Raw genomic sequence first — 12,374 nt, forward strand, 5'->3', positions numbered from 1 at the left:
GATGCTGACAGTCTACGCTGTTAACCCTGAGTCTGCCTTTACACCGGAAAAGGCTCCGTGTAGCAGCTTTCGCTGTAAAAATTGACGCCCCGCTTTCAGCAGTGCAACGCGATGTTCAGCGACAGCTGAAGGCGTCACGTATGTGGGTCAACATGATGTGTTGTTATCGCCGGCTTCGCTTTGCTGCAGAGAGGGAACGCAGTGCAGCCTGTTACCTCCCGAGCATTTGACGTCACACCCCTTTCACACCATACGCCAGGCCGACAACCAGGCAGACCTCTCCCGTTCCATTAAAGTCCCTTCTCCTCTTCCTCCTTCACAACATATATGATGTGAACAGCGACCAGTCCCCAACTCTCCGACGCCACTCGCAGCTGGCTTCCGCATCTGTCGCGGCACGTAGCCTTCCGCTGCCGGCTTGCACAATTATAGTGGTCGCCCGTTTTCACATTCCGCGCTTGCTCAGCACTTAAGGAAGAAAAAAAATTGCCGTATTTGATGTATCCTTAAATAATTTCGGTCACCTGGGGATCTTTAACGTGCACTGATATCGCGCAGCACGGGCGTCTTGCTTTTCACCTAGCTCCATCGAAACGTGGCCGCCGGCTCCTATCTGTCACCTTTGCAGCCCCTTGCGAGGTAGCGCTGGTAGCGCTTTTGCACCATCTGTCTTCCCTCGCCACACCTTTATGAAAGTATCGAACGGTGTTATCTAGTTATCACCACCTTCTCGCTGTCGAAGCCGCAACGTCTGTTGCTTTCCTTCTTTCGTCCATGCAGTTGCTGCATTTCCCCTTCCACACAACTCCTTTGCCTAGTGGCAGACGCAGCGTATGCGCAGCACCGTCCATCTGGCGTGCGCGTGGCATCGCTTCACGACGTTTCGGGTCCTTAGCGGAGTCATGAACTTTGCTGACATTTAAATACAATGGTATTAAATCTTCATAGTGCGTGCGAGCAATTGTGAGCGCAACGCATTGTGGCATCATCGGCGTCGGTGGTTCAGTGGTAGAATACTCGCCTGCCACGCGGGTGGCCCGGGTTCGATTCCCGGCCGACGCAGGAATTTTTTTCTTAATTGCATTTTTAGTACAACTGTTTGCTTCGATTCTCGGCCGACGCAGTTGATTTTTTAAATTGAATTTTCAATGTAACGGTTCTGAATTGTTTCCAAACGTGCCGAAAATGCGTGTGCAACTTTTGCACACTCGCGTGTAACCATACTTCAGCACGTATTCGACAAGACAGCCACAGTTATCAAAATTACGGTGGGGCGGGGGGGGGGGGGGGGTGCCGGCAACAGAATAGCGTCAACTGGCTCTCATGAAGTCATTGTTAATCCGCTTGAAGCTTGTAGCGCGACACCACAGGGGGCGTATACGTACAGGTGCGAAGTGATAAACCCCGGATAAAGCGCGATCTCTTGAGTACCGGCTTACACTACTAGCTGGAGGACATCCTTCTAGGGGCATCTGCAGCTCTGTTCATGACTGGGTGATCACCCAGTCTGCCAACTGACGCCATCGGGGTAGGGACGCCCTTAGATGGGGTGTCGCCCTAATCGGTTGCGAGCTTTCAAATTTCACTGGAATACCCGCAACGGTCTTTAATTCACCTCGCACTCCCTTCGGGTCCGATTAGAGGGGCCAAGGAGATCCGCATCCTCGGCCTCTTTATTCACCAACAACGACCGGGCACAACACTCGCAAAACTCCGCATGTATGTTGACCAGGTGGGTCGCATGGTCCGCCGAGTCTCCAATAAGCGTGGCGGGTTACAAATCGAAGCCAAGATGCTTTGCGGCTGGCACATGCCTTTGTAACGAGTAGAATTCTCTACTCAACTCCCTACCTTCACATGCGCAAACACGACGAGGACAAACTCGAGGTCATGCACCACAAAATCAAAAAACGGGCTCTTGACCTTCCCATTATATCCAACCAGCGTTTATTGGGCCTGGGGGTGGTCAACACCTATCGGGAACTCCGAGACGCCCATCTCGTCGACCAATATACGCGCCTATCACAAACGCTATCCAGTCGCCGCATTCTTGACCGACTCCACATCATACACCATCACCTTTGAGGAACGGGTACGAGCGCCAGAACCCTGGAGATGCGCCCTCAGGGTCCGGCCCATTCCCCGCAACATGTCACATCACAATGGCCGTCGCCAGGTGCGTGCGGAAGCACTGGAGCGACATTATGGTCGACAACAGCACATGTACTGCGTGGACATAGCCGGCCCCTACCGTGGGGGGTGGCTCACCGCAGCAGTGGTCCACAACACCACCACAGTGGCAGGACTCACGTTCCGCGCCTACAGCAAAACACACGCGGAGGAAATCGCGATTGCGCTCGCACTCTCCCTCCGACAAGTGAAACACATCATTACGGACTCGAAGGGGGCCTGTCGGAACTATGAGCTGGGTTGGATACCTCCTCTCGCCTGGCTCATCCTACAAAATTGCTGTCGGTCCAGCCACCCTCCAAATTGTAACCTCATCTGAGCTCCCGGCAACCAGGGACTCCAGGGCAATGAGTTAGCTGATCAGGCGGCCCGCGCGCTCACACAAGTGTGAGAGCCTGGGCACTCACACTTGATCTGCAAGCCTACTCCGAGCCTACTCAATCTCTAATTACATTCAAAGACATCACTACATATTATAAGGACAGTCATTGTCGCTTTCCGGAACCTTTTAAGAGTCTCCGGAGAGCAGACGAACGGCTGCTTCTCAAAATTTTTACAAATGCAATGTTGTGTCTGGCAGTATTGAAACACTTATATTAAAAATTTCATGGTGGCTGCAGCCTGTGCGGAGCGACATCCACGGACGTTTTCCACATGGTCTGTGCCTGCCCTTCCAATCCCCACCCTTCCCAGTCCATCTCCCACTATTCTGTGGAGGCCAGGGAGGCGGCGCTGCTCAGCTGCCATGACCAACAGTCCCAACAGACCTTGGTCGCCAGGGCGCGAGCGGCTGTAGACGCCATTGGGGCTCCGGAATAAGAGCTCCACCTGGATTTGTGAAGACCTGGGCCTTAGGGCCTGGGCCCAATCATCTCCTTAGTCAACACCACCATCACCATCCGCAACGATTAACCCTAAAGATTTGTTACACTAGAATATGCCCATCGAAATCATTTCAGGGTCCCTGTAAATTAACGAGAGAGGACGAATCGCGGCTGATCAACGAAGCTTCCGTGCCTGCCGACACTTATGCAGCTTTATGTTTATAGGCCTCATATATCCCTACCGCGAACCGTGTCGATGCCACTGGCATTATAGTACGCAATGGAAAGAATGTGAATTTCCAGTTGCCTGGTTGCTCCTGCATGCATCGCATTCCCTGTCACTTGGGCAGCATACATGCAGTTCGGCTAGTAGAGCGTGATTCGTTGATTAAATGCTCGTTTGAGAGCACTGCTGTCGTGGCGCGCGAGTGGGTGCATGGTCAGGCGTTTTTACAGCGATAGCTGCTAAGAGCCCGTTCCTGGGTATCGCGTAGCAGTAGTAGTATTAGTATGTCGTGTTCGTCGGCGTAACAGGTGGATGCTTTGCCATGGGAACCACTGGGAGGGTGGTTACTGCTCAAGGAGGAAGGTATTACCGGTAGGTGGTTACTACAGGAACCATCCAGAGGGTGGCTACCGTGGAAGGAGAAGGGTATCGGGAGAGCGGAGGAATTAACCCAACCGGAAAATGGTTACTGTGGAAGGAGGAGGGTATGGCCAGAGCGTTCGGTGGTTGCAATGGAAACAACCCGGAGGGCAGTTGTCCTGAGAGGACAAGGAGAGTTACGTACCTTAGAAGGAGGCTTCATGGAGAGAGAGTAGAATAAGAAAGTACGAGAGGAGGAGTGTCGGCTTTTTTTCAAACGTCGGTTTCTTTGTTTCGCCTCCCATCGTTTGCATTAGCCGCCGGCTGCTGTCCCCCTTAATCTCCGCGGCCGCCGGCAGCTGCCTTTGTCTAACTCATTTCCATTCCGATGTGATCGTAATGACCGGAGCACGTACTTAAGCCCCGTACGAATGGAGTCGTCGGCGGTTTCTGTACATAGTAGATTTTTCAGCATACCGGATACGTACTACCGGAGACGTATACCGGTTAATTAGCCACATACGAATGGAGTCGTTGGCGGCTTCAAAAAAATTTGGAGGACGTTTAAGCTTCGTCTTTACGAGTGAGACGCGACAGCGTGTTGCAGCGTTGCCAAGAGGTGCACGGAGCGCCATCGCCCGTTCGGCGTGACGCGTAGCCCGTTGGACAATTTAAGGAAAGGACGCCTGTCTCACATATCTCGGTGGACACCCGAACTGGGCCTTAAGGGAAGGAAATGAAATGAAAATTGGTTTTAAGGAAAGGAAATGACGCCTGTCGCACAATTCTCGCTGGACACCCGTACCGCGCGGTAAGGGAAGGAAAATCCCTTCCTTTAAGGCGCGGTTCAGGTGTCCATCGAGATGCGCCATTTTTCGCACACGGCCAATGCCGCCGACGCCGACGACGCTGTCGCATTAATATTAGTAACTTTATTTTGCAGGAAGTAATACAGTTAATTCCTGCGGGTGGCGTAAGGCTAAAGGCTCGGAAGCCTGACGAGGCCTTAGCCCCCATATGGCAACATGTGTCGTACGCCTGCCTCCTGTGCTGTTTCTCGCGATGTCCAAATACGGGAGTCATTCCGCGGGGGCACGATATGCCAGGATGGCGCGGTCAACAGCTTCCAGGAAAGGTCACTGACCGAGATCTTTCTGCGGTGCACGAAGCATCACAAGAGTGGCCAACAATATGTTTGAGGTTGCGGGCTCCTGTTATATGTTGAATGGGCTACTAGTCGTATGCATGCTCTAAAGAAGCTTGGGATCAGCTAAGGTCCGGTGATGACGCGGAAATACAGTCAAGGCCCGGCCGGCGTCGCAAAAGGTCCCCACGGCCTGCGGCACGCTAGATGACTGGCCTCATATCCCCTACCGCTACGCTCAGTGAAGTTTTGTCAGCATTTGCCTATCTGGAATGGAGGGAAGGTAGACATGGACAGCGGTCAGGGGGCGACGTCCGTGGAGATGACGGCAGACCAGCGGCAACGGCGAAGGATGGGAGGCTGATCTAACCGATGCTTGAAAAGAAGGAGCCGAAGGGAGGAACTGGGAGGTCGACCTCAAGCAAACGGCTAAGCCCCGGCTCTCAGGTCGTGTCGCCGCCCCGGCCAGTCTCCTGTCTTACTCTCCTCCGTCCGCTATAGCTTCGATCGCGCTCCCCGCTCCTGTCCTGTCGTGCTCCTCTTATATTCTAAATGGTACACCCGCTATATGCATGCTTTACACCACGTTATCAGCGATCGGAGGGATGTTTTGATGAAATTCTTTAGTACCATTTAATTCTGCACCGAACGCTCAACTGAATGTGAGAAGGAAGAAGCAGCAGCCAAGCGCGGTCTGCTCGCTGACCACGCGCTCTATATGGGCATGCGAGCGGGTGCTCTCGCGGCGAAGCAGAAGAAGATATCCCGTCCTGCGGTGCAGTCACGGTGACCAGCCCTGCTGACCGACTCTTCGCCCTGCCCTGGTTCGGTCTGGCATCGTCCCTTCTCGGGCTGAAAGAGGGACACATCGGCGGTGAGCGGGAAGGTTTTTTCTGGCTGACAGGCATGGGGGGCCGCTAGGAGACCGGAGAACGCCATTGACGGCAGAGCGCAGCCCCTGCCGGTCACTTATGTGTGCGTGTGTAAACTGCACGTAAAGCGTAAAGTTCACAGGAACTCAGCCAAGAGCATTGGGAGGCGAAGCTGACTCACACAGTGCTCCCCCTTCAGCACCAGCTGATCGGTCAGGCCTGGAGGGCCGTATTCGCCAATGGTTTCCCGGACTTGGCCAGGGTGAACCCCCCGCGTAATATTAGTAAGTGTATGTGTGGAGGGCGCTAATTAGCATTTTGCGGCAGAATGGTGACAGTGCCTACGCCACTTCATACGTATTACGGTGCCCTCCACTGTGGCGTCCCCCATATTCCATGTATTTATCATTGCGGGTAGTTGTACCCCACAATTAGCATTTTTTCGGTTATGACCACCTGAATTTTACTGCGGCAGCTTTATGACGTGTGTTTCCCGGAGTTAAACTGCATTTGGTGTTGGAGGTACTCTGCATACTGGTACTGCCAGTGCCTCCTATACATGGACACTGACAGTGCTCAGGTGGCGCTGCCGTCCTACAGCCGCTTGGCTGTTGGCAGTCGCACGACCACTGAAGCCCCGACGTTTGTCTTGACATAGGGAGTCAACATCTGCAACGATGAGAGGCGCGCATTTTGCCGATAGCGTTCCTTGCCTATAGGTGCTCTCGTCATATGCCATGCAGTTAAGCTCGGCGCATGCCATTTGTGGCTTCACCGGAACGCTGAAGCGACGACAGGTGCCGTGGCGTAAACACGAAGATGCCCAGGTGATCGAAATTATTCCGGAGCCCTCCACTACGGCACCTCTTCCTTCCTCTCCTGTCTCAGTCCTTCCTTTATCTCTTCCCATACGGCGCGGTTCAGCTGCCCGCCGATATGTGAGACAGATACTGCGCCATTTCCTTTCCCTAACAACCAATTTCAATTTCCACATTCGCAGTCTCACCTGCCGGTAGTTATTAGAATTTGCTGCAGTTAGGCCTTGTTTTTGTGGGCCCCACAGAGTTTAGGGTGGCGTGGTGGAGTCTTCATAGATCCGACACTTACTCGATAATGCGTCGCATTCTGAGCAGTGAATGCTTGACGCAGTTCCGTTTGCTATACCTGTGTACGTTGTAATAACGCCTTTTACAACATGAGGATCTTATATTACCCTGTGCGACAAAAATGCTTGCAATGTTGAAATAACTGCTACTAAGTTTTTTAGAGAGCTGTTCTTAGCTCCTCAATTTCGCGCCGTTGGCGCCGGTGACGTCCGCAGCGCCAACTTCCAACGTGGTGCTGCGCCAGCATACAGGAGAGGACAAAAGTAAATGGAGCAACGCTACTGCGTGCAAACACTTTTCACTCGTTGCTAATTCAAATTTGGAGCTATGGTATGTGCATAGTGGTAGTTGACGCTCGTGCTTTCTCCAATGAACAGTGTCTAATAGCAAAGGCGTGATTGCAATGAACAGCATGCTCTATTTACTTATATCTGCAGCTGTACGTAGAATCTCAGTCATGAAGCAGTTAAACAATCACTTCCAACAGACAAACCAGTCGCACAAGTGAACGCGTTTGTGATTCCGCTTTAAGCATAGAGTGCTCTGCGTGCGCGTCTGTAATGGGTCTTCCTCCGAAACCCCAGTTGTCAATGTAGAGAACTATGATGAACAGTTATTACTGACAGACGTTTCAGTTACCCGTGATATCCATGCAGTGCAACCTTGCGAGATGGCCGGAAAAAAGAAAAGTACGCCCGACCGGCAAGACGCGAGCACCGCCAGGAAAGCGTCCGTCCATGGCAGCGAGCGGGAGCTTTCCAAGAAGAGCTCCAAGGGGAAGAAGTCGTTGCTTTCGATAGAGCAGATCAATGCAGCGGCGAGGGGAATTTCCGAAGAGAAGCCATTGGCAGAAGAACGGCGCCACGAGGCAACGAACACCAAGGTGGACAAAGTAATGTGTGAGTAAATTTCACTCCTCCCACACTGATATCGTTGGGGAAGGATGTTTCTGACACCAGAACCTCTTACCGCCAACACTGTTTTTTTTTAAAGCAGCAGCAGTTTATAAGGGAGGATGCGGCTTTTAAATCCCCCCAAAAGGAAAAAAAAATATTTTTGGAAATAGTTGTATCCGCTGGTATGTCTAGTTTTTTTTTTGCTGTCCCAAAGCTTCTTTACTGAAATCGATCGGGAAGCACACTAAAAAATTGGCTGGGGTTCAGCGTTGCTTGAAACTAGTCATACGAGCGAATTCTCTGTTAAGCATTGTCTCCGCTGTCTCAAATCAAAGGTCAAGGTCTGGTACCCAGGGGTCGTAGTCATACGATCACGTGGTCATACTAGCACAGCTTGGGCCATACCACCACGCAGTTAACTTAATAATAATAATAATAATAATAATAATAATAATTGGTTTTTGGTGAAAGGAAATGGCGCAGTATCTGTCTCATATATCGTTGGACACCTGAACCGCGCCGTAATGGAAGGGATAAAGAAGGGAGTGAAAGAGGAAAGGAAGAAACAGGGGCCGTAGTAGAGGGCTCCGAAATAATTTCTACCACCTGGGGATCCTTAACGTGCACTGACATCGCACAGCACACGGGCGCCTTAGTGTTTTGCTCCATAAAAACGCAGCTGCTGCGGTCGTGTTTTTAGACTTTGTCTGATCTCTTTTTTACGCTACAAAGCAGTTTCCCGGTAACATTTCGTCCTTGCTTTTTTGTGCAGCGCCAACGGTAACGCAGCATCAAGCGTCGTCGGGCGGTGCCCCTGCCCACTCCCTTCGACGCAAGTCCGCGCATAATATTTCTCCTACCAACTGCAATGCGCCGCTACCGCCGCTCGCGGAGCCCAGCGACGCCATGGCGAACGACCCAGACCGGCTTCCGGCGGTTGGACCGCTGGACGCGCCACAGCAGCATCCGCCACTGCCCACGAGGGGCCGACTGTCCGACGCAACGGCGGCCTCGGGCCTCAAGGGGTCTGCTGGTGCGGAGGAGATGCGCAGGCGGAGCAGCCGTCGCTCCTTCCTGACGTCTGCCAAGGAGACCAGCTGGATTTCCGGAGGCAGAAAAGGCATGTCGGATATGTCCACCGGAACCTACGGGCACCCTGCTGGACGCACCTCGTCCAAGGCTGTGGTGAGTGCAATGCGTGGTCAGTTTTGTTCACTTGCCAGCGAGGGCGGCTTTTGGCAAAGCCCCTCTCTATAGTGTTTCTGCCGCCTAGGTTAAGTACCGCCGTCAACCTCCCCTTCCCCTGCACTATCTTCTCTCCAAAGCTTCCCTCACGCAATCCGCCTTCCGGTCTAGAGCGGAAGACCTGCCGTTTTCTATTTTTGAAACTTGTGGGCACCATCGCCCGACCTGCTAAAGTCGGAAAACAGATTTCGACGCCAGTTCAAAGTGAGTTATTCATATGTGTCTTACTTTTTGTGCAAACATTCTTCCCATTAGACACGGATTTGGCACGAAGAGTTAGCACAATCGGCCCCCACGCTTTACCGCCCTTTTTAGATTTCATCACATTCTTCTTCTGTGATTGAAGGAAGGATGAAACCTTGGAAGACACGGGCTTGTCTACTGGAGGGCTAGCCTCCACGCCCACTGCCGGCGCGTCGAAGAAGGAGGAGGGGAGGGGAAAAAAGATTGAAAGGAGAGGGGAGGTTCGCAGCAACAGCGATCATGTCAGATAACATGTGCTGCCCCCTCAGGCCTATAGGCGGCCAGAGAGGCCGGTGGCCTCCAGGAAGGAGAGGATGTGCCGGAAGGCCTTGGCAGGATGGTGGCCGCCGGGGAACAGAAGGTGGTCCGATGAGCTGCAGGGGAGGCCCAAGGAGGGATAGCCTGCCTCCATGATAGTCCTTGCGGGCACAAAGGCAGGGCATCCACACAGGAGATGCACGGCTGTCTCCTCTGGGTAGTTGCAGTGGGTGCACCCAGGGGAGGCGGAGAGGAAAATGCGCAAGCGGCGGGAGCCGGTGTTGGCGCAGCCTACCCTGAGCCTCAGGAGGAGGCTGTGCTCTTTGCTGTCCAGGCCAACAGATGGAAGAGGGTGTGGAGGATGGCCGTTAGCCACCCTGGGATCAGGGTGATAGAGGAGGAGGTGGCGATCCACTATGCTCCTTGCCATGCCCAGGGGGCAGAAGTTCCTGGAGAGAGGGGTTCCAGGGGATTGTGCCGCTTTGGCCAGGGAGTCTGCATCCTCGTTGCCCAGGACTCCGACATGGGCCGGGACCCAGGTCAGACGGATGCTGGTTCCCCTGGTGCATAATGCGTCAAGCCGCCAAGACAGCCTGCGGGTGATGGGTGGGCCCTTGAAGGGCCTCTGGAGGAGCTGGAGGGCTGCCCTGGAGTCAGTATAGATGGCTGCCTCCTTGATCCCAGGGAGTTCGCTCAAGATGTCAGCAGCCAAGTGAATGGCGGCCAGTTCGGCGGTTGTGGACGAGGTCACAAATGGGAGTCTGGCCTGTCTGCTCACGAGGAGCGATGGGGCAGTGCAGGCTGCAGCCGCAGATGAGCAGTGTCCTGGGAGGACGGAGCCATCCGTGAAAATAGGGACACTGCCAGGGAGTTCGGCCTGGAGAACCGCAGCGACCTCCTGCCGTAGGCCCACAGCAGTAGTGTTCCGCCTCGTCCGGGAACCAGGAAGGGAGAGGTGGACCTCGTAGAAGTGTCCAAGGTCCGGGCGAGGAGAGAGGGGGAAGGTTTTGAGCTGTCCTCCAACAAGGTCTTCGAAGTACTGGGCCACCTGACCCATTTTGGAGTTGGGCCTCGTGAGAAGGCGGTCCAAGAAGGGGCGCCCATCGGGCGCGTTGTGAAGGCGCTCTATGTGGCGGAGGGATGTGCGTCTGGAGAGGAGCTCCATGGGCCATGAACCTGCTTCTGCCAGGGTGGAAGCCACAGGAGAGGAGCGAGGGAGCCCCACGCATAGTCGTATGGCCGCCCGCAGTTTGCGCTCGATGGACAAGTGTTGGGCCACAGTGAGCCGGACGGGAGGTAGAACGTAGGTGAACTACGGGACGGCCATGCCTAGGTAAAGCTGGAGTCCCAGCCAGGGGGACTCAGCTGGAGTCCCAGCTGGAGTCCCAGCCTGGAGTCCCAGCCTGGGCCACGAAGTGGCGCACTGCCGGGCTCCTTGTGAGTCGGACTTCGATGAGCAGACCAAGTTATTTCACTTGGCGGCTCCAGGTGAGGTCACGGCCACTAACGTGGAGGAAGGTGCGGCCAGGGCGGGCACCAACCCTGGTGTTAATGAGCATCTCCTGGGTTTTGGAAGGAGAGATGCTAAAGCCTGCGCGCTCCAGGAAAGCGTCGACAGCATCGATGACCCGCTGCATATTCTTGATGGTGTGGAACCTGTTTCTGCGGGGCCCACGGCACCAGATGGCACTGTCATCCGCGTAGATTGCCACGTGGATGGGTAGCTGGAGGTCCTTAGGCAGGAAGTCGGGCAGGAGGGCCAAGACGGCGTTGAGGAGTAGGGGGCTAAGGACGCTCCCCTGAGGTACACCACGCCAGATGTGCAGCAGAGAGCTGGTGACATTGCCCAAGCGGGCGCACCCCCGGCGTTCAGCGAGGAAGCCCCGCACATACTGGAGGAGGTTGTTGGAGATGCCCATGATGTTGAGAGCCTCCAGTATGGCCTCGTGCCGGATGTTATTGAAGGCGCCTCGTATGTCGAGGAGAGCCAGGCACACTATGTGGCGGTTGAGCTTCGCATCCTCCTCGGTCGACACCAGGTCTGCAATGGAGTCAGCGGTGCAGCGATGGTGAAGGGAGCCTGATTGCTGTTCCGGGAAGTGGCAGGTGATGTTGCCCACCCATGACAGGCGTTCCAGGACCATGGTCTCCATAACCTTTCCAGGGACGGAAGTGAGGGAGACAGGCCGGTAGGAGCTGATGGCCGACGGCGGCGTGCCTGTTTTCAGAACGGGAACGACCAGGGCTGTTCTCCACGCATCGGGGAGGATCCCTGTCCGTCACACCTCGTTAAAGGAGGACAGCAGGCTAGCCAGGTGGTCCTCGCCGAGGTTACGCAGCATCTGGTATGTGATGCCGTCTATGCCCGGGGCTGTGCGTCGCCTGGAGCGGCTGAGTACTGCAGAACGCTCCCGTTGGGTGAAGGGCGCAGTACAGGTAGAGGTTATGTATGCTTCCAGAGGTGAAAGTCCTTGCAGTAGGCCTGGACTGGTGTTGGTGGCCGGAAGTCCCCGCAGGGGAAAAAGGCATCAGCCAGCCGATCCGCCAGCTCCTGGCAAGAGATTCCCAGGGAGACAGCAATGGCCAGGTGGGGCTTGAGTTGGGTCCGAGGAGCAAGGAGAGAGTGGAAGAGCCGCCAAGCCCTGGCTGGGCTGTGGGCAGTCACGAGGGAGGCACAGATGCCCTCCCAGGATTCGTTGCGGCGCCTGTTGTGTTGGCGTCTGCAGGCGGCATCTAGACGGTTGTATGCCGTCCAGTCCTCGGCTCTGTCAGTGCGGAGAGCCTTTCTCTCTGTCTGCCGTGGTTGGGCCCTAAGGTGGAGTAACTTGAGGTCAGGAACGGGTTGGACAGGCGGGACCTCGCAGGTGATGCTGGCTGCTGCCGCGCAACTTGCCACATTGGCCAAGACATCGCCCTGGAGTGGGAGGCTGCCGAGGAGGTTCCGGAAGCGGTCCCAGTGGACCACTCTGTAGATGCGCCCATCCACCCTTCTACCAGGCTTGGCGCTGAG

General features: G+C 54.8%; 1 protein-coding gene and 1 non-coding gene across 2 annotated transcripts in view; both read left to right on the plus strand.

Moving 5' to 3' along the window:
* The first annotated feature begins 991 nt into the window (after positions 1 to 991).
* Positions 992 to 1,062, plus strand: TRNAG-GCC (transfer RNA glycine (anticodon GCC)). The gene has a single exon. It is a non-coding gene; the product is annotated as a tRNA-Gly (tRNA).
* Positions 1,063 to 8,661: 7,599 nt separating this feature from the next.
* The window catches only part of LOC144100212 (membrane metallo-endopeptidase-like 1), a 7,492-nt gene continuing 3,779 nt past the window's right edge, over positions 8,662 to 12,374 (plus strand). Inside the window, exon 1 of the mRNA XM_077633230.1 lies at positions 8,662 to 8,803. Within this exon, the coding sequence (XP_077489356.1) occupies positions 8,663 to 8,803 (141 nt within the window). The 5' untranslated portion in view covers position 8,662. The remainder of the gene's footprint in view (positions 8,804 to 12,374) is intronic.

The sequence above is a fragment of the Amblyomma americanum genome, chromosome 8 (assembly GCF_052857255.1).
Source record: "Amblyomma americanum isolate KBUSLIRL-KWMA chromosome 8, ASM5285725v1, whole genome shotgun sequence".
Lineage (NCBI taxonomy): Eukaryota > Metazoa > Arthropoda > Arachnida > Ixodida > Ixodidae > Amblyomma > Amblyomma americanum.